A 22,621-nucleotide genomic window follows, 5' to 3' on the forward strand; every position below is an offset into this window, starting at 1 on the left:
GGTGGTTGTTGGTTGGTTGTTCATAAGCAGTTTTTTTTGGGGGGGTCATTGACAAATAGAACTAGGAGCAAATCCTTTGCTATGAGGGTGGTGAGACACTGGAACAGGTTGCCCAGTGAGGCTGTGGATGCCACCTCTCTGGAATCATTTAAGGCCAGCCAGAAACTATAAAACGAATATAAAGACATTTTTATATTTTTATGAATCTGTTCAAATAGGACCCTTGGGAGAACAGTAGGGCAGATACCAAGGTCATGGTTAGTTTGCAGAGAGCAGCATGCCCTTTGCAGGGTGTGCCATCTCTGGATGGCAGTCAGGAACTGAAGCTTGAAAAGGTGTTAATCTGACATTGCTACTTGCATCAGTCTTGGTGGCACAGTGTGCTGGTGTTTAGTGCAGCTTTTCCAAGTCCATCTGTGGCCTCAAATGTCTACTTGGCTGCAGCTGTAAGATACCATAGCAGTTTTGCTGCATGATATGTGGCTCTTTTTATTTGAAAGCTAGCTCTGACATGGCTGCAGGAGTCACAATCTAAACGGTATCTTAACTGTTGTCACATGCCCCCAAGTGACAAAGCTGAAAGAGTGCAGAGGGTGGTGCCTGGGAAAACTGAGGGCTTGACTATTGAGAGCAAATTAAAGGAGAGATAATGAGCACTTGAATCACAGAATGGTTTGGGTTGGAAGGAACCTTTAAGATCACCTGGTCCCTACCCCCCTGCTATCAGCAAGGGCGCCTCCCTCTTGGACCAAGTTGCTCAGAGCCCCATCCAGCCTGGCCTTCAATGCTTCCAGGGAGGGGGCATCCACAGCCTCACTGGGCAACCTGTTCCAGTGTCTCACCACCCCTCACAGTAAAGAATTTCTTCCTAATAACTTGTCTAAATCTACCCTTTGCCGATTTAATGCCATTTCCCTTGTCCTGTCACTTACCTGCCCTTATAAGTAGTCCCTCCCCAGCTTTCCTGTGGGCCCCCTTCAGGTACTAGCAGGTCGCCATAAGGTCCACCCAGAGCCTTCTTTTCTCTGGGCTGAACAGCCCCAGCTCTCAGTCTGTCCTTGTATGGGAGGTGCTCCAGCCTCTTGATTATCTTTGTGGCTCTCCTCTGGACCCAATCCAGTAGCTCCACGTCCTTCTTGTGGTGTGGTCCAGTGCAAGGTTAGTAGGAAACCTAACTGGCTTCATGTACGTTTTGCCTATAACATGTTAAAAATACGGGGAACCGCCTTGCCAGCAGCTTTTAGAAGACAAAGCAAATTCCTACTGTTAAGCACTATGATCAGCTTGAAAAATGAATTGTTAACAAATCATGTGTAAGAGTAGTAAGCAGAACATAAGGAGCTGTTCTAGCTCCTTAGATGCCAAGGAGAGGTGCTGATTTCTCCAGAGCTGTTTAATGCTTGCGGAGCAGGGAATTGCTAGTTACAAATACTCCTTCACTAACTTACCAGAAGCTAAAATCTGGTATTTGCGACCCTGAGCTTGTAGCAGACTACTTCTTTTTTTCTTTGAAGAGTTTTATTTACTTTCCAGGTATTTATTTATTTTTTCTTAGCATGCAAGCTATCTCTTGTACTTTTGCCCCATTTGACATGTTGTCTTCCCAAGCACCACTTTAGCTATTTCTGAAGTCTGGTAATACTTAGATTGTAACCATAGAATCGTAGAGTGGTCTGTGGGGAAGGGACCTGTAAGATCCATGGAGGTTCTGACCCCCTGCTATGGGCAGGGACACTTCCTTCTAGACCACATTCCTCAAAGCCCCATCCCGCCTGGCCTTCAGTGCTTCCTGAGAGGGGACATCCACAACCTGTTTGTGGGTTTTCTGCTGGAAACTCTTCCCTGGAACAAACTGAAATAGCATCATCCTTTAGTTTTGTCCTCCTCCCTTTTCATCTCAGGACCCACTGCCATAACACCTCCCAGAAGCATTCACTTGTGCTACAACAGAGAATGATTTGAGTTTTTCAGTAATGCTGCAGTCTGAACTCTCCAGTGTGACTCAACAGTTCTCTTATTCAGTCAGTTAGTACACATGTAACGCACTATACTTGGTTTCTACATACTACTATTTGATCCTTTTCAGAGCACTTCAGCTTTCCAACTTTGCTGTCTGTGCTCTGTGAGACCTGATCAGTGTCATTCTTTCAACACATCTGTAATAGACTGGGGAATTTTTCTGGCTTCTGTATCCCCTTTTAATGCCTTCTGGCAGAAACTTTCAAACAATTCTGGTGTAGCTAAAATCAACAATGAACAGCATTTTTGGACTAAAACAGTTGATGCAAAATGTCCCTGGCGGATGAATTTGCCCTTCCCTTCTTGCCTACCAAAAGCATGTTAAAACTTCTTACAAGTCTGGAAGAGTTCTGGTTGGAGAAGTTTATCTTTGTTTTGTCAGGTTTTAGGTGACAAGAATTCCCTTACATTCCCTGAGACTGGGGGGCTCTGGTAACTAAGAGTTTAGGCTTACTTTAACTGTAGGCTGTGCAGCTGTCCCTGTGTTTCTACAAGGGTTCTCATGCTCATGCCAATGTCCTTGCAAGAGGACCCAGCATTAAGTTTTCATTAAACAGAAGAATTTTCTCTGATCCTGTGATTCATAATCCCAAGGAAAATATGAGGGGAAGGTTATTTGAGTTGGGCTTCCAGAAACAACTTTCAGGTTGTAAATGGCTCACCTGGATGGCTGATGCCAGAAACTATTTCCCCTTCCCCTTCTTTTTAGCTCTCAGTAGTGCTCTCCATTATGGAGCTTCCCAACTGGAAGTATAATTCAATCTCTGTGCTTCCTCAAGGACAAAGAAGTAAAAGGGGTTGCAAAGTGACTGCATTGTGGTAGTTCAGTTTCACTTGGTGCTGTTGTTTTAATTTGGCTTGTAAGCTTGACATTTGAAAGGCCCCGGTGTTTGTCTATGAGGTTTGATGGTGCTTGCACAGGTTCTTTTGGGATCCAAGGAATGCTCCAGCAGACACTGGCAGTGATTTAGCTGTAAAAATAAATAAATGTTTTTGCAATTTTCATTAGTAATATATTTTTTTCCAAATTAAAGTAGTTTTCATAACAAAATAATAACTGTAAGGAATTGTCTGTGTATGTTGTTTTTGTACCACTTTTGTACCTTTTTTTGAGATGTAGGCTATGCAGATCTTCTGACAGTTCTGAACCGTTTATCTAGCAAAGTAGGGCTATAAAATATTCTTACCCTAAGTGGGTTTTTTTAACATATGTTTTCAAAAAATATTCACAAATTGAAGCTCTGTAGAGAAAGTGTGATTTGTTGAATTCCAGCTGATCGTATGTTCAATGAAGAGTTTGTTTGACGTTGCTTCTATATTCTTGATACCATATTTTGATTGAGATAGCATTTGTTTGGTGGGTTTTTTGTTTTGTTTTTTTAGCTTCTGTTACGTAGAAGGAAGGGAGGAAAAAAAAAAGACTCAATGCTTATACATGTTGGCTTATGTAATTCCCGAGGAAAACCCCTTCTATTTTGCCTTTGCCATCCATTTGATTCATTTCATAGGTACCAATTTATCAACCTGCGGTCTAACTGGTTATAAGTCAGTGTGGAAGGCAGAAGGAAGGAGAGCAGGTCATCCTTTACTGTTAGCAGAGGAGAAGTTTCCTTTATTGTTCCCGAGTGTAACATCTCCAAGCCCGTTTCTTTGTCAGCAGTTTGGTGGCTGCAGTAGCCTTATTATCTGTGTGGTATTCAACTACTGAGAAATCTCATTTAGTGACAAGTGAAATGTTATAACCTCCTGTAAACTATGGATGTGGATTGCTCCAAAAGTAATGCTTCCTATTGATTTTCATGGAAACTTGAACGGATGCAAAGAGTCCCATAATGCTATTAGATAACTTCTCAGCTACAAAACAATGTTTTTCTATAGTGGCCACCAACAGCTACACCTTTTTGCTAGAGCCGAACAAGAGCCTGCATGCTACACTCAAAAATCCATACCAGTGGAGGTGACCTACTGCCGCTGTCACCGCTGCTGAAATGAACACCACCTACCACCTCACTGTATTCATATCCACTGGTTGATCTCATTAAATGTTCAGCAAGAATCAGTGAATGTCAGTGGAAACATCTTTGCTTCATACATGCTTCCATGTCAGACGCCATTTTGACAGACTGCCCCTCTGCTGCCATCTGTTGCGTGGCAACAAAATTTATTGGAATATTGTTGGGAAAGTTCAACCTCTACTGCCATATCATCATCATCTGCCTCTGGTGTTGTAGGGCAAAATAAGAACATAGGAGACATTACTTTTGGAGCAGTTATTGCATGTGGTACTTCATTTTATAGTCTAGCTGGGCTGAGGAAAGCTGTTCTCCATGTGGTGACATATGTTGAACATTAACTATGCTTTGGGTACAGAAGGTGGAGTGTGCACTCTCTGGTTTTTATTGAGTGTGTGACATTAGAAGATAAACATGTAGGTACTTAAAGCCATAAAACAAGCAGCCAGGAATAATCATAGGGCATCAAATCAGTGTTTCCTGGTTCTCTGAGCTCCTTGTTTCTTGCCTTTTTTATTGCTTTGGCAGGTTTTCTTGTCCCTGTCATTGGAGCAGAATCATTTTTAATTCTTTTGTGCTTTGGCTTGGCTTCTTTTGACTGGATAGTGAGTTTACTATCTGTGAGAAAACATGTTCTGGATACATTTTTTTACTAATTTTTGTTTAAGTTTATAGCTATTATTGAACGTAAGAAATCTGTGACTTCTTAATGTAATGTACTGCTTTAAGATGTGGCATTTGATTATGATTTAGCAGAGGGTTTTTAGAGTTAGGGTACTATGGTTAGGCTGCAGTTGGACTTGATGATCTTCAAGGTCTTTTCCAACCTGGGTAATTCTATGATTCTATGATGTTATCTTCTCATCTGCTTTAAGCAGTTTGTTGAAGTTTGACTGTCTGGTTTTGACCTATTGCTCCCCCACTCTAAAATAACAAAGCAGGATCATCTGATGGTTCAACACTTGTCTGAGTTTTTGTGAAGCTTATTTTAATGGCACTTCTAATGCTGTTTCTGCAAGTAGTTATAGATTTTAGACAGTTTGGATGACTGGACAGGAGTTCACATTATGATTAATACTGGTACTGTACAGTAAGCCAAATTGAACTGCAAGTTATTTAGCTCTCATTCAGCTGAAATCAGTGAATTCTGTTAGTATTTGGGAGAAGTGGGAATGCTTAATAAACTAGAGCTTTAAAATTTGAGAAAAATATTCTTCAAAGTTATAGGATAACAGGCAGATAACTTTTTTCAGACCTGTGTACTGTGCCATTCCTGTATGAACTACAGCTGTAGCTTCTTTTTTCTTGAGATTTATGGTAGCATCAGATATCCTGAGTAACATGAAATGGTTTGCAGAAAAATTGGTTTGTTTCTCCCCTCCTACCCACCTGTAATCTCCCTGCTGGAACATTGGGTACTTAAATTCTTGGTTTAACCTCTGAACAACTACGCGGGCAAGTTGCAGCCCAGCTTTAAGGTCGGCTGACTTTCCTACCAGTGCTCATAGCCTGTGATTTGGGTTAGTTTAATTTCTATGCCTGTGTGTTCCAAGTGTTGTGCCAAATGATAATCAGAGCTACTTACTTGGCTCCACTTGAAGGTTGTAAATGTGATTGCAATTAACAACTTTATAGAAAGATTCTTATCAAATACCATTAATTTTCTTCATGGTGCTCTTTAAGTATTCAAGCTGTCCTGAATGTATTTTGTGGCTTAAGTAGTGTTGTGTGATGCTGCACAACTGCAGTTGATATGTGATAACAGCAGGCAGATTTCAGGCAGTGTGTTAAGCAAGCATTTGCTGTGGAATTTGGCATCCCGGACATTTAAAGTGTTGGCTCTGTGACTTGGAGTGCTTACAGGACTTTCATTTCTTTCCTATGCTTTGAGTAACTGTGAACACTGAAGGTTTTCTCTGAGAATGAAGTCTGCTGCTGTTGGAATAGATGCAGATGGAGTGTGTCGCTTGTATTCCTGAAGAAAATCTTTGAGAAAATGAAATGTTAAAATGTTAATATAATTCTTTAGAACACATAGTGAGACACTATTTCCTCGTGTACAACTTTTCTCCCCTTAACTGAACCAGAAAAACAAAAACAACCCAAACCCATATGCAGTATCCCCCCATACATACAGATACAAAAACAAAACAAACACCTTTTTTTTTTTTCTTTATTCTGTTCCAGAAACATGCAAAGGGACAGGAGTTATTTGACCAGATTGTGTATCATTTGGATCTTGTGGAAACTGATTACTTTGGCTTACAGTTCATGGATGCTTCCCAGGTTACAGTAAGTATAACTTCAGTTAAAATCTATGTTCTTTGGTAGTTTGTGTTGCCTGTTACAAATGTGTTATTAGTGCTATTTCACAGATGTGTAAGCAGTAAGGGCTATACTGCTGAAACAACTGGTATCGTGTTTGGTTCCAGCAAATAAATTTAAATCCTTAAAATAAGGCATGTCATTTTGTGGCATGTGCATGACTTGTATGTGCTAACTATGAATAAGCAATAATTCCTGGTAAAAGAAAATATGCTGTGGTTAGTAGTCTCATGGTATTAAAAATGGGTTAAATTTCTCACAGTCAGAAAGATTATCGGTGGAAAGGTGATACAAGAGTGAAATGGCAAAAGGGACAAACAGGAAAAGAATGCTCATCTGTCTCCAAAGATCTAGGCTCATGGGGAAAAACTCTACAAGAGAGGGATCTCCAACTAGATATCCTCCCCCAGTAGCAGTCACCCTTTAAATGGGGTCTAAGAGAGGTGCATCCAGGCTCCCATTGCTTTCACCTGTGCCCCCAGGGCTGACATGGTTCTTTCCCAGGTGATCAATTAGTGGTTCAGACCGTGACTCAACAATTCCTGTGTACAAGGTTCTGTAGATTTAGTTTCATTTGCAATAGGAGAGAATAATTTTCCTTCTCTCCCATATCTAGTGACCTCCAGCATCTGCAGTTAAAGGGAGGAGAGGGAGAATAGGCAGAATGGAAAGTATAGTACTTATAATGGAGAGAGGGATGGTTAAAGAGCTTAAACCTTGTTGTTAAACTGTATTGCTATAATTGTTTTCTGTTTTCTCACCTCACATGTGGAGTTACTGTGTATGATTACAACCTGAGTTGCGAATAGGGAGTATATATAGTTGTGAAACAAGAGTGTGCTTTTAAACTATCTGATTTTTACATAAATATTTTTTTTTCTATAAAGCAAGACAATAAAAACATATTCTGTGATGTTAGAACAATATAATTGAATCATGTTGCAGAAATAGTGATGTCTTGTGAAAAACACTGTTGTCATCTCACAGCTCTTAGCTTTATTCTCTAACTTGAGTCAATGTGATTAGATCAGATCAGTGTTTTACCAACAGCTTTGTGATCTGTGTGTTAGCCAGTGGCTTTGAGTTACAAATAGCAAATCTGTCCAAATATTGTAATGCTATTGAGAAAGGGGATCTGTGTTTTTGGGAAGAAAAATGCAAGTGAATATGTTGATAGTTTAATATGTGTTCATGAAAAAAAACATATATTACATGAAACGTTTACCCTTTTATGATGGAGATGATCATTAGGATGCAGCTAAAAGAGCAGTGTCTACACATTATAATCAAAAGGAATGTTATTGTGATTGATTGTTAAAGCTCTGAATTGAGAACTTCATAGCAGAGAACAGTAACAAGGAGTTCAGTAACGTTTCAGAAGAAGAAAAAGAGAAAGGGGGAGCTGAATATCCTTTCCTACCAAGAAAGAGGACAGACCAGAACCTGAAGGCTTGATTTAGGAACTGGAGAATGCTTATGACCTTGAATATTAGCAAAAGGGAAGGATTTTTTTTAACATCATGAGTGGAAAGGAGGATGAAGCAGAAATGTGAGCAAATCTGATTTCCATAAATAGCTGTATCCCTGATGTTCAGAGCAAAATATGTCTTTGTTCTTGTGTTTTAGTCCTTAGCTTTCTAAGGACTTTTAACTTTCCTTAGCTATTCCTTTCCTCAGTTGTACAGGTGGAGGCAAAAGTGTAAAAGTAATTCAGAATATACGTAATTATAGAGGGTCAGGAGCTACGAACAGCTTTTGGAGAGCATGAAAAATGCTGTTTGGAAGGCTTTAGTAGTAGAGTTATAGTTTTCTGGATCAGGGTGGGTATTAAGGCCAACTTCTTCACCTCCACAGGTGCGAGGCCAAAAGCTCTCATTTGTTTTGGGGCTGCCTGGCTGAAGCTGGACAGAGAGTAGAACTTAAAGGGATTCAAGACATAAGGTTTTATCATCCCTAGCACACTGTGCAAGGAGATTCTATGCCTTTCATGGTCGATTTTGAACTTATGACCTGCTCACTTCATTTGCATAGCAATTAATGCAGAGCCTCCCTGTGCGTATTCCAGCCCTGCCACACAGTGGCAGTTGCGGGACTGAGAGATTGAAGTTGTGTAAACTTGAGGTTCTAATTCTCTGCCTTTTATTACATATTCTTGAGAGCCAAACATCTTTAAGCCACTATTATAAATCAGAAAATACGAAATAGTCTTTGAGCAGTGGAAATTGCTTCTGTGTTCCAAGGCCATGTTGTGGAAAGTTTTTATTCATAAGTGAGAAGATTTAAAGCACGACATAGATGTATTGTCTGATAATATCCACTGCCTTGACTTATTTAGAGTTTATAGCCTGTAGTGAAGAATAAAAATGCATCTTACTGTAGTTGTATTATGATATCTTTGAACCAACTTGTTCCTACCAAACTCAGTAACAAAACTCCTGACCTTCAGTATTCTGCATCTGTTCTAGTGATCAGAAATGTGTGACTCGCTGTGCCCAAGATCCTCTAGGACAGTGATCTCCAAATTGAGTTGCATAGGGACTGTGCAAGATGATCCATTGGACTGAGGGAAAGAAAATTAAAATATATATATATATATATGTGTGTGTGTGTGTATGTAGTGAAGTTTTATTAATATTTAGTATAGTGGAGTACTCACTCAGACTATCATGTCACATACTCATACTGTAGGCAAGATGTCCTGAGGGAAGATAGGACATTCCACAACAAATTGTTGTGCAGCTATTGAACAATACTGGACCTTGAAGGGTGCAGTAGTAGAGTAGTAGTTACTGGCCTCCAACTAGACTTCATACAACAGACCACCACCACCTGATCACTGATCACCACCCTGCAGGACTTACCAGTCAGTCAGTTTTCAATCCCACCTCACAGTACACTTTTCTGTTGTTCCTGTTTGTGGAAGAGAGATAAGAAAATGAAAAAGCGAGGGAAGGAAATAGAAGGTCAAAGAAACTGTGATTATCGATAGGCTCTCTCTCTCTTTCTTGTTCAACTAATTGTAATAGCAGTTATACAGGGAGGCAGTGCTCGGGGTGGTTGATGAGTCTCACTCAAACATAGGAGGTCTCTGAAATGGTTTAGAGGAAATGGAAAGTTTGGTGGTTTTGGTTACTTTTATTGTGGTGTGCGTGTGTTACAGCAAAGCAGGAAGACTTGAAATCTTTCGTCAAAGCTGGAAATAGTGAAATGCAATAGTGAAATCTTTTGAGACTACACTCCACAAGTTGAGTTGCCATGTAGAAGTAGTGTTTTTGTTCATTTGTTTGCCGGTTTTGGGGTGGCATTCTTTAGTTTATTTGGTTTTGTTTTCTTTTGGAGGAGCTGGTCTGTGTGAAGCATTCCGTGGTAATTTGGGGTTCCTGACAATTTGTTTTAAATTGCTAGTAGGTAATGATCACTCATTTTTGTTCTCTATCTCTTACTCCATATTATCTTAAGAAAAAAGCTGTGTGTTTTGCTCCTGCTTATGTGCTGTAATATATGCTAAGATTCTAGCAGGACACAGATCTCTCCTTTTGTGGTGGCATTGTCCTAGTTGTCTGTCCTGTGGTAGCAAAACACGAATGCCCTCCCAGTCTCCCTTGTTTTACAGGAATTCCAAACAAAAAGATTGCCGATGTTGATTAGCATGAAATTTCCTTTTGTTTGCTTCGTGATTGTTCCTGTTTATGAGAATGCTTATAGAGTAATTGAGGAGGAAAAAAATAATTGATACATATTTGCTTTTTGCTTGCTTTTTCCAAATGAGCTGCTATAATCTTTCAGGTGTGAAACATTAGTTTGGAATGCATGGAAACAAAAACATTAATACATTTTTTTGTTTGTTTTTTAATAAAAATAGAAAAGTCTCCGTGAACATCTAACTCCTTTATGCTATCACTAATGTCTCAAAGGCTCCTAATCCTTAAAGAAGGGCCCTATGGTGTAGCCTTTCATAGTTGGATACATATATTGCACTCTGCAGACAGCTGTGCCACACTTAGTGTATGTGCATGTGCAATGAATGCATCAGGCACATTGGGAAGCACTGGATTTATGAACTGGATGACTTTATGGTGCTTGTGACTATGATGAGGGCCAGAGTTTCCTGAAGAGATAAGAGGACTGTCAGTGAATTGTCCTGATAGGCTGCACTTTTGTCTGACTTATTAATATTGACCAGTTCCTGAATAGGGTTTTATTTACAATGAAAACTGAGAAAACAGTGGGAGAAAACAGAGAAGAATGGTTTTTGTAGTATTCCAAGTAAGAAAATAGAAGGAATGTAAAATGGCAAGAACTATGTAGTCTTAGCCATCAACAATATATTGAGATCTTACTGACCTGGACATGGAGATCTTCACCTGTATGGAAGGTGCCCTAGTTTTCTGAAAGGGTCAGGATCATGGTTTTCCAACACTGCAGTGTAAAGCAATCTGGACAACCAAAAATAATATAATATAATAATACCTTTCTTTACACACTATAAGCTAGTTTCATGGATGTTGCAGTACTGATTGGCTCAGAGCCCTGCTATATCTGAATTTTCTTTTAAGGGTTTATTGTCATTCAAATCGGGAGGTTTTTATCCAACTGCTCGCTTTTGATAGTACTACTATTACTTTTTCTTAATTGTGTGAAGGATGTGGAAAAAAGAATGTCTCAAACTAGTCAATTAACCTCATATTGTGTTATCTGGGAGTCTTTTTCCTTTATGTACTGTAATACTGTAACTGAGCACTTGCTAAGCAGAAAAAGAAGACGGGGAAAAGCATTACCATTTGATACACTGATATCAAGAGAAAGGGGTTGGTAAATGCCTTAGTAATGCAAAAGATTTCTTTTTCTGCTTCTGGCAGAAACATCTGATTTCCCCTTAAATAAGATTCCTTAAATAAACTATCAAATTAATCTGTGACACTGCATCCCCTCCCTGAATCTCTTATTTCTCTGGACTATGAGCTCTTTAGGATTGTGGTTGTGGCAAGCATGTGTATGGATTGCAGCCCAGAGCAACAAATATAAAGCACAGCTGGAGAGTCCCGAGAGCTGTGCAGGTAACAATCTCATGTATGCTCAATGCGTTGACAACTAATAGTGGTGGTGATATGAATGCCAGCTCAGTAACTGTTCAAAGGCAGCTTGGCTGACTTTATAGAAATGCTGGACATCTAACAAATAACTGCTACTAGCTGCAGCTGTCCAAGCTTGTACTGCAGCCTGTGAACATTTTATGACAGACTCTGAAACCTTAAGAATTCCAATGTTTAGTTTTCCAGCAGCCTTCACTATTTTCAGTAGGGCTGGAGTTCTCTTCCCTAGTACAGACTTGAGAAGCAGCCATGCAGGACAGGCGGCCATGACTGCCTATTAGCGATGCTTCTCCGCCTCTCATTAGGTGTGTAGAAGTCAAGTGTTCAGTCTGTCGAAGACAAAATAGATTTTGCTGTTTTCGCTTGTGTATGATTGCAACAGAAGCTGAAGTGGCTTCCTTTGTTTTCCCTCAGATTTAGTCAGGTTTGTTGCCTGTTTGTTACAAATTGCCTTTTACAAAAATAAAATCTTACTTGGGCTAAAGCAGATTAGTTCTCGTGTGTGTATATGAATTAGGATAGGATAATGATCTTGAAGGATGCTCCTGTGACTCTCCATTATTCATGTTTAGTTTATTTGGATTGTAGATAAACCATGTCATGTATCAGGATACTTCTGAGATGGCTCTGTACAGTTTCAGACTAGGATATGCTTGGTTTTCATGAATGCCACTGCTTGGTTATATTGAATTCCAACATTCCAGAAATAATACTGTGCTTGGGATTTTTCTTTTTTAGTTCTTTCAGCCTCATTATTCACTGTGATAATTAAAACATTACTATGGCAGGTTTTGGAATTCACATGAGATTATTTTTGTTTAGTTTCAGTACATTTTAAAATAAATGAATAAATCCTCAAGTAATGCATACGCAGTGTTGACCCTAAACGTGTTTTGAAATAGGCATGTGCAAGATCTCTATGGCAGCCTTTTCTAATTAGAGGATTACAGGTTAGCCTGTAGCTTAGTCTAACTGATCTGGCAGTTCATTTGAACTAAAAGTTACCATGTGTGTTCTGCACAACCACAGCCACCTTCAACACACAAACATGTTCTCATCCTGTAGTTCTGTGGCCAGGAAAATGCCTTCTGACTTCAGAAAAGCTCTGAGAAAATGCTTGCTTTGCATCTGAGCCTCAACTCGCTGTGCTTAGAAAACAGGACTCCTGGAACAGGAAGTAATCTCCTCACATTTTTTCTGCTCTAGCCAGGCATGAAATATAGACATCAGTATTGCCTTTGAGATAAACATAATCATTAGATTTGTGAGTTTTTTCTGACAGTGATATAGTACAGCGCTTTTTCATACTGGTATTGCAGATTCCCGAGGTACTATGGACTATTTCTAAGGACTTCACAGACGTGAACTAAGAGGAAAAAAGCTAGACTACTGGCAGCAAGTCTGAATTAACTATACAAGAGTCATCCTCTCTGTGGGAACATTTTTAGGAGCTTGCATTGAGAGAGATGGAAAATGTTCTGGCAATCTGCAAGAATTTTTCTTACATCACAGGCATCCTTCCAAACATACCTTGTATTTAAATATTTTCTTAGTTTATCTTACCTCTGTAATGTTATTACTAACAGCAGCTGTTGCACCATTTTTGTTTTTTAATTCACAGGAAAGTTGCCACAGTTTGTGGTATTCATGGTCCAGAAAGATGGCAGATTGTTTTCATCCAGTATCATAATCTGTACACATTGGACCATTCCTAATTCCTCTCAAAAACTTTCTTTCAATCCAAGATTTTTCCATAGAGAACATAACAGTATAGAAAAGTCTTGCATGCCTTTGCAGTTTATGGAACCTTGCAAGTATTTAAGTTTAAAACAGAAAAAAACAAACAAAAAATTTCTTTAGAGAAACAGCCCCTGTGCCAGTTCATCAGTTTACCAAACTGGGAATGTTAGGAGGAGGTAGGGACGGTTTAATAAGGGCAGTTTCAGTACTTGTTAAACAATAGCCTAGAAAAACCTGCAATTGTTTTCCCATACCGGTAGAAGATCTTGTGGTGAAATAACTCTTACTGAATTTTTTGTACTTCAGCTGTATTCACTGAAATGGGGAATTGTAATACAATGAGACACAAATAACTCTCCTTCCCCTCTCAGATTTCTTTTGCAGTAGGAACAAAGACCATATTTGTACTGAAACTGTACATATCAAGTGACAGAGGATACCAGGAGGAGGAAACCAGGCCTGTTAACTACAGAATAGTGCTCTCTCTCTATTTCCAGCTCTGAGATGCTCCCTCAACTCTCCCACTGTCAAGCTTACTAGCAGAGTGTGTGGTATGAAGCATTGCCTTTAGGAGTGGAATATAGTTATGGAGCACATAGGTCAACCAGGCATGTGGAAGTTCAAGCAGTGAAAAAGGGATGTATTGAAGGGTACTAAGGGATTTGGTAGAATTCATTGTAAGGGCTGCTGTCATCTTGGGGAGGTTGTGATACTGAGTGAAGTCTCCTGAGCACTAGAAAAAGGCAAGCATTTGGCCCATATCCAGCACGGGCAAATAAAGAGGATTCAAAAACAAAACAGCTGATATAATGCTTTCCTCATTGTAGGGGAAGTCTAGGAACCATGCGCCATGATCCGTCTGCCAGATCATGTGAAGGAAAAGGTGGCATATAGGAACATGTAGCCATGTTTCAGAAACCTCTGAGGACAGAGATTCCATAGCTTCTCTGGACAACTTTTCTGTATAATCACCCTTGTTACGGAAAACCTTTTCCTTTAACTCCCTGTGATGTATCCATCTGCAAATGCAGGCCTAGTGTTGATTGTTCTTCTGCCAATTCATCCCCAAGAAGACTCAGTCTTCTCCTTCTCTACACTTTCCCAATAGGCAACTGTAGCCTTCTCTCCTTATTGCAAACCAAAGGAGTTACCTCTGCCCTCCCATCCACCATTGTATGCCATGTACCACTATCTACCACAATCTACTGGGGGGCCACTGGAGTCCTCTGAGCCTGAAAGTGGGGTGTTAGGGAAAGACCAGTATCAGGGGCCCCCTTGATCTCTTCTCTAGAGTCGAGAATAAGCCACACCACTTTTGCAGCATCTCAGCTCCTCATTTGGAGGAAAAGTTCTCCTGTCTGGTTGGAAGAATCACTAGTAGCTTCTGACTAATAGTCTTCAGGCAGGTTTCCAAGGAAAAGCTCTTTCCCTTTTAAGAGATCCACTAGAATGTGCACAGCCTCAAGGCAGTTGCTAGTTAGGCTGTGCTTAACATCAGCATTCAATTGCATAAACACAGGTCCAGGTGGTTATAGGATAGAGGCCACCTTCCAGTGTTGTTGTGGGTGTTGGATATGTGGAGGCAGGACAGCTGACCCTCAAAGATCCAAGATGATGGGAGAGACATTTGCATGTGTTTGGTCCAAGCAGCTGCTCAGAACCAGCCTAATTAGATCCAATTGCTCAGGATGTTCTTTCTTCCTAGTATGCTCAGTGTCAGAGAGCATAAAAGCTTATCCTCCATTGGGCCTGCTGCAGAGAGGGTTTGTTTCTGTAGGACCTGGAGGGTTGTGGGGGCTGAAGGCCCCTTTCCTGGGGATGATTCCTCTATGCCATTTTGCTAAGCAGAAAGGCTACCCTGCATTCATAGAATCACAGAATCACAAGGTTGGAAGGGACCTACAAGATCATCCAGACCAACTGTCCTCCCATTACCATAAGACACTAAACCACCACTCGTAGCTCCTCATCCAGACGCCTCTTGTACGCTGCCAGGGACAGCAACTCCACCACCTCCCTGGGCAGCCGTTCCAGTGTCTGACCACTCTCTGAGAAAATTTTTTTCTTATGTCTAACCTAAACCTCTTCTGGTACAACTTGCAGCCACTTCCTCAATGTGCCCTGGATTCTATCAACCCTTCCACCATGTGCCCTGGATTCTATCAGCCCCTTATTTCAGTAGTCTTGTGCTGTAGGCTTGGTACTCACTGGGGAGCGTATGAAGTGCTTTGAATCTGCTGACTCAGTGTCTCCAGTGCTGCCTAGGCTACGCTTCTCTTCCAGGGACTTCTCTTCTCCGTCATGCACCGCTATGCGTTCCTTTTCCCTTTGCAGCCACAGGGCTTTTTCTGCAGATCTGCTTGTCAGTCAATCCCAATGTTGCATGCACACCCAGCCTTCTCCGCTGTGGGTACTGGCTGCTGTAATAATCTGCTTTGGTCTCACAGAATCCTTGTTAAAATAATTTCTTTACCCACTTGAGGTCCCCAATTTTAAAACTGTACACTGCCTGCATAGCATCTCTGATTTGGACTCATCAGTAGCCCTACTGAGAGGTGCATTCAGCCACATCACTAAGGTTACTAGCAAATATATTAAGCTCTATTGACAGTGATGTTCATTAAATCTTGAATTCAGAAAGTTGTACTTCAGCAATTTATTTGAAAACTGTTTTGCTCTGTGTCTACATTTTCAATTGCAGCATAACTTTCTAGGATGGGTCAGAGAAGTTCATATGGATTTATAAGGAATGACCTTTTCACTGAAATAAAGAGCTTGAAACTCTTAGGAACAGGCAATGTTTCTAACTACGTGCTTTTGTAGTCTGTGGTTCTCTGTGCAATTCCACTTCTGGTCCATTTCTGTCACCACCACAATATTTATAAGTTGACTTTCAGAAGAAAAGAAAAAAAAGTTAATTCTCTTTTGTTCCTTTTTATGCTAGTGACGTATAGACAAGGTCCCAAACCACAGTTCATTGGGTAGGGTTTTCATTGGTCTTTTTTTTCCCCTTTTTTTTTTTTTTGTGTTGTGTTAGGGAGGAAGATTATTCCTTCCTCTTGTACATTAGAATTTTATCTTCTCTTCTTTAAAAAGCCACGTGGCTAATGGCAGACAAATAGGTTTTAGAGGCATAAGAAATCAGATATCAGAAAGGATAATTAAATTCTGATTTAAAATTGCCAGCTTTTATACAGAATGCCTTCTTATCTGAAGATGAGCGTTTAACAGTTTCGGTTTCTGCTCCTCGGCTATTCCTTCAATAACTGCTTGAGAAAGCATTTAAGCATACTTTTAGACAGCAAATAAGGCTTCCAGTGAGAATGAGCTTTCTGCTTCTGAGAGTTAAGTATATAAATAAGCGTAAGGAAAAGCAGTCTATTTAAGATATTCTTCATGCATTTTAAATTAGCAAAGCAAGCCAGCCAAAAAGGGTCAAACCCAATTTTTTTCCTTTACAGGTCACCTTTGAGGGCTGTATAGATCAAGACCAGGACTTTTCATTCTTTAATGAAGCAAGTGGGGAGCCAGTGGAATTTGAAAGCACAGGTGTGTGATGGGTTTGTGTCAACTTGTGGTACTCCCCCTTCTAGTCATCTTTTAGCAGTCATCGTGGTCCTCATGCAGACTGCTTCAGTAACTACAGATTATCTGCTATATCTTGACACAAATACATCTTTGCCTTCCCGTATGACAATTAGATTCTGAGAAAATATTGATTGCTACCACTGAAGAAGTGTTAAGATATTTCTGTTTTCATCTTCAGTTAGATGAAATGTGTGATTAACAGGATAATGTGCTAAGGCTCTGCTTCCAGTCTTTTAATAAACAGGTGTTTTTGTTTTTGTAAAGTTTTTGTTTTGTTTCAGTGTGGAAGTGAATGGTATTTATCTTCCATTTTGTGGCTGCCTGACAGACATTACAAATCCTTTCTTAAAAATTCAACCTGTGAATCCCAACCAGTGACTGCTGTTTTACGTTAATTAATGCAAGAGGAAACGTTATTCATTTGACAATAAGGAAAAAAACAAGAATTATACTGAGATTAAACAGTTGTAAAGGGAGGCTAATTCATCAACTGAAGTTCTAGTTTACCCACCAAAATGAAAAGTTGCAGAATCTTGTTTACCTGCAGCCAGACTGGTTTTTGATTTTGTGGCTTTTTTTTCCTTTACTGTGGGTAAGATAGCTTAGAAGCTGTATTTCTGTTGTAAAACAGTCTTAAAACAATTAAACTCTTCTTCTTTTTCTGCACTGTTACTTTTGAGTTTAGTCTGGATATGGGAATGTAGCACTGTACCGTTGAAATGTACACTGTGACATCCAAAGTTTGGACTCTTCAAGTCTGCATCCTGGAATAATGTGCAGTTGTTTAACTAGAGCAGTTGCTTAGATCAAGGTATAATCTTAGGTTCTGTGAGAATGGAAGCTCCTTCCATTTTCATTCGTTTTCCACTTGATCACCCTTTTCACTTCCAGGCTCAGAAGTCAGCAAGCAGCAGGTAGCCAAGTCCAAACCTGTTTGGCTGTAGTTAGAATGCCACACGGTCTTCAGCTCATTGTTTGGAGGTTTTCTTCTGGTTCATTAAGAAGTGTTTTTGAGAAAACTTGCTACACCTTCAAAAGTATTCAAGACTTCAGACCTCTCAACTGTACTCTTTGTAGCCTCACAGGACAGTACTTGCTTTTCTCAACACACATACTGTGTTCCCGCTTACAACTATCTAGGCAGTTTATGTGAAAGGAAATAATAGGACAACACTGCTTGAGCTCAGAGGACACTTGGAAAGTTGGTAGGATTTCCAGTGTGAAGAAATTCTCTGCATCTGAAACACTGGAATTTGGTCTGATTTTGACAGAAGTAGCACAAAATATTTGACTTAAACTGGCATTAATTCACAAATCTGTGTGGATGCTGCTGGGTCTCGGAGCTCTAGGCCACAAGTACTGCCAGTCTATGTCCTACCACTGTAATTTTACTTTGAGACCTGTGTGGTGGCCCTTTTACAGCCATGGTGTGCCATTTGGAATGTCAAGTCTTCTGAAGAGAAGACTTAGATGTGGAAGTTTGGTGGCCCGGCCAGGCAGGGGGGTTGGAGCTTCATGATCCTTGAGGTCCCTTCCAACATGGGTCATTCTGCAATTCTGTGAAGAGATCAGCTTAATGTGTGTTGTGTTTTATCGCCTGGATTAGCTGTCTGGCTGCTTGAGTATGGAAAATAGTCTCCTGCAGATTACTTCCTAGCTAGGTTATGTCTCATTTAATGGTGTGAATGAGTAATTTCTAGAGCTGTGTTAGTTATTTCTCAACCTTTAAAGTATTTGCATGTATGATTCAAAACTTGTTGTTACTTGAGTTTTAGTGGCCTTAGAGCACCACATCCCAAGAGTGAGACTGTTATATTAACTGCTATTTCACTGAAAACTATGAAAAGACATCAGGATTTTTGTTGGTAGGACAGATGTTTTTCAAGTTTGTTTTATTAATGTTGAAGCTAAAGTTTTCTTCTAATGGAATCAGGATTTATTGGCTTTGTGACTAATTCATTTGTAGCCGAAGTGAATAGCGAGGTGAGACAATTTTGCTGTTAGGTTATTTGAAATACAAGAATTTAATCTACCCTGGAGGTGTTTTTTTTCTGTTGTTGTTGTTGTTGTTGTTGTTTAGCATTGATCATTTTTCCTTATCAGAAATTTGCAATTTTGTGAAACTTATGTGAACTGCTGTAATTTCTGGTGTAGTTCTTCATGACAGAATAAAGTAGAGACAAAATAAATCCCTTGCAACCCTAAGGAATATCTGGTCACGATTTCTAAGATTGCAAGGATGAAATTCTTTGACAGCCTCACTTAAGGAGGTTTAGCAGGTCTCATGTAAATAAAAGCACCTTTAGAATAACTGTTCAATTTCTATTTTTCTCTCCTTCTTTTTTCTTAACATTTTCTTAACTTAGAGATCTTAAATTTGCAAACCTTTGAGCTACACTCACCTACTTTGCTAAATGAATATTTGCCTTGGCTTTAGTACATAATAAATACATACCAACACTGTCATCACAGAATTATAAAATCCTTAGCAATGGAAGGAACCTTTAAAGGTCATCTGATCCAGCTCCCCTGCAATAAACAGGAACATCACAGTTAGATGAGAAGAGCACTTCACATAAGTCTGGATAGTCTTTTATTACCTTATGGTAGGAAAACGTAGGTGGCGTTGCTTCAGCTCAAACTGTAGCTTTAGGACTTTGTGCAGCCACAGATAAAGACTGAAATTACATTTATATTTTATGGCTACTTGTTGTAAGTGCAGCTTATGCTGATAAGAGTGCATGAATTTTTCTGGGAAGCATACTTTTTTGTCATCTTAGTTGCATCTGTTTAAGAAGGATACATACATCATTTTTTCCTAAGTGTTTTAATGAGTTTTAAGTTGGAAGTTCATCCTTCTCTTGAAAATCTTGACTATGTAGCAGTGGAAGGCCAAACAGTACAGGGTCTGAAGGGTTTACATGAGATAAAGGAGTTGATGAAGAATGAAAGCCAGGAATTTGGGCTGGGGACGCCTCAGAGTGATATTTGAACCTGAGGATGAAAGCAAGTTTTCCTTGCCACGTGGCTGTCTTAAGGTTTGGGATTTTAAATTTTCCCTTCTGAAAGAGTGAAACGTCCCTGGCAGTACTGATGCCTGTAACAGTCAGGCTTCCTTTCTTGGAGAAAGGTTCTTGATGACTGGTAAATGTGCAGATAAACACTTTGGCAATTGTGAAAAGCTGAGCAAATAAGTATGGCAGTTTTACATTTTAAGAGATATTTTGCTCTTAATGAGTTTAATGTGATAACTAAATCTTGATATGGAGCTGCATTTAAATCTGGATTTATTTTTTTTTTCTTTTTCAGCATTGGTTGGACCATTCTAAATTCATTAAGAAACAGATAAAAAGTAAGTACCATGTCTCTGCCTATTTTGTTATTACCTTAAAAGTTTGGAGTATTTTAACATAACTGTGTAAATATGACCTTTTCCAGATTGAATATTTCTTAGAAAATAGATTTGATTTAATGGCTAATTGGCTGCTGGGATCACAGATGTCAAAATGCAAGTGCACTTATAAGGAACAGACCAGTCTTCTGTACCCTCATTAAGTATGTCCTGTTTGTTTGAGGCAGAGTAGGTTGCCAGGTAATTTCAGTCTGATCTGTGAAAGCAGGTTGCCTGGACACAGACCTCAGTTTCTGTTGCTGCTTGTGATCCATAACAGGCTTTGTCATTTATTTGTTTTTCCTTCCAAGAAGTAAATGGGAAAAATATTTTATTCTGTAGATCTCACCATCTTTTTTGTACATTTTATTAAAACTAGCAGAAATACATGGTGTTTCTTCAAAGGGAGTTTTGAGCGGAGGGGTTGAGTTTGGGTTTCATCATTGAGTTTTCTGTGGATATTTGCTAAGGTGGGTGAGTTGCTCCTGCAGCTCTAACAATTTGGTTGCAGGCTCGGGCACAGTACAGGACAGTACTAACCTGTTTTGTTAATGCACTCTTGTAGACAACAGGCATGTAGGCATGTAGACAACTGATAATACTGCTTCCATAGAATTAAAATATGGCATTTTTCAAAAAAGTTGTTCACCCATTTACAAAACCCCACAGTCTTGATTGCCTCAGTAATGCTATACCTTTCTCTCTAACAAGCATCAGAATAAGCAAAACATTTCTGAAATGGATGAAGCTCTTCTTCAGAGGCCTTTAAAAGACTGTTTGCCTTCACTCCACACTGTGGGGTGTCAGTCTGCTTGAATATATTGTAAAGATACTTGCTATGGATAATTTTTTTTGGTTGCCCTTTTCTTGCCCATTCATAGCACTACAATCAGCTTTCCCTTAAGTGGCAAAGTGATTTCCAGGTGCACTTTCTGTAACTTCTTTGCATTTTTCCTGATCTTTCTTTAAATATGGAGAATCTACAATTCTGTAACACCTCTACGCAGTTAAGGTGCAGTTTTGTCCATACTTAATCTTGTAAGTCCCTGTATTAAAGGCAGATTATCTAAACCTTGGTCCGAGGAACCCGTGAAGAGTAAAGCAACTTGATGAGTGTTGTAAACATCTGTCTCAGGACAGGAAACATTATCTTTCATTCAGAAGGTGCCTTGGGAAGAGTTCCCCTTTCAGGACAGATGTTGCTTAGTGCTCTTTTTTGACAGTGGGCAGGTAAGAGTCATTATCTTACTGATGCAGATCTACCAGTGGTGCCCAGTCATTAGCCCAGCATACTATAACCTATGTCTTCTTGGAGTGATCCTTGGAGGCAAAATCAAAGCTTTAATAATTAGAGTTTTGACACCAGGCCTTTCACAAAAATAAATCATTAATTGGCACATATATGCCATGTTGATGTAATGCTACAGAAAACTGTAAAAAAGGTGAAAAATAGTCATGTTAATAGCATTTAAGATACTTGCAGATTGTTGCCCTACAAGATGAGGCTTAGGCAGATAAGAATGCATTGGCCAGTCTTATATTAGTAGAGTAACATTTTATTACTTGCATTTACACAGAAAATCAGACCTAGTGTCTGCCTTCTGGCACTAGAAAATGACGATGCATACATCTTCATGTAATTTCTTAGCTTTCTGTGTTTCTTAGGTTTCCCTGTGTTTCAGAGTCACCTTCAGCACTATTCACCTCATTTCTTTTACTTTTTCTCATTCAATTGTATCCATTTAATATAAGCTGATTTACTGGATTTGTTTGTACCTTGTAGCAAGAAGCATTGCTCTCTCTCCCTCTCATTCCCTTTTACTTCCCTCACCCCTCAGCAGCAGGAAGTATACCTGAAATTTACCTCTGAGCAAGAACGTGTTTCCCAAATGTAGTGTATTTTGATTCAGTAATGATTAAGGTATCTTAAGGTGTGGCAGACATCTAAATTTTTGTAATAATGATTGTATGCCTTTTAAAATTTAATCACATGAAATACTTTGTTTTCTTTGAAAAATTTAAAAGCATCCTTCATTTTGGGTTTCTTCGGTTGTGGGGTGGTGGTGGTGGTTCTTCAGCATAAGCAAAAACTCAGTAGTGTCAATTGTTGTTCTTTTTTTCTCCATTTAAAATTTCTGCATATGCAGTTGGACCTCCGTACACGTTGCATTTTCGAATTAAATACTATTCATCAGAACCGAACAACCTTCATGAGGAGTTTACAAGGTAGGTTCCATGCGTGGTTCAATGAGTGACTGGCAGAAGGGTAAATTAGATATCTAAAATACATGGGAGTCCTTTAAGACAGAGATTTGAGCTTTCTTACCAAGTGTGATCATTTTGTCTGATTGCCTAGCTGTTTTTCTGCTATCAGGGAGATGTCTTCTTTTTTTTTACTTGCTGCCAAAATACATCTGAGGACCCCTTCAAGTATCTTAGCCTGTAGAAGATGT

General features: G+C 39.5%; 1 protein-coding gene across 5 annotated transcripts in view; it reads left to right on the top strand.

The window, feature by feature from the left end:
- Positions 1 to 22,621, top strand: part of EPB41L4B (erythrocyte membrane protein band 4.1 like 4B) — a 162,101-nt gene that overhangs the window by 42,436 nt on the left and 97,044 nt on the right. For 4 of the 5 annotated variants that reach the window (XM_015854292.2, XM_015854293.2, XM_015854294.2 and 1 more), the window contains exons 2-4: positions 6,219 to 6,323; positions 20,087 to 20,129; positions 22,316 to 22,394. In XM_015854292.2, coding sequence (XP_015709778.1) covers positions 6,219 to 6,323; positions 20,087 to 20,129; positions 22,316 to 22,394 — 227 coding nt within the window. Of the gene's footprint in view, positions 1 to 5,934; positions 6,043 to 6,218; positions 6,324 to 16,650; positions 16,739 to 20,086; positions 20,130 to 22,315; positions 22,395 to 22,621 lie in introns of those variants that run through there. The other variant, XM_015854295.2, reaches the window with a different exon arrangement.

Source organism: Coturnix japonica, chromosome 2 (genome assembly GCF_001577835.2).
Source record: "Coturnix japonica isolate 7356 chromosome 2, Coturnix japonica 2.1, whole genome shotgun sequence".
Taxonomy (NCBI): domain Eukaryota; kingdom Metazoa; phylum Chordata; class Aves; order Galliformes; family Phasianidae; genus Coturnix; species Coturnix japonica.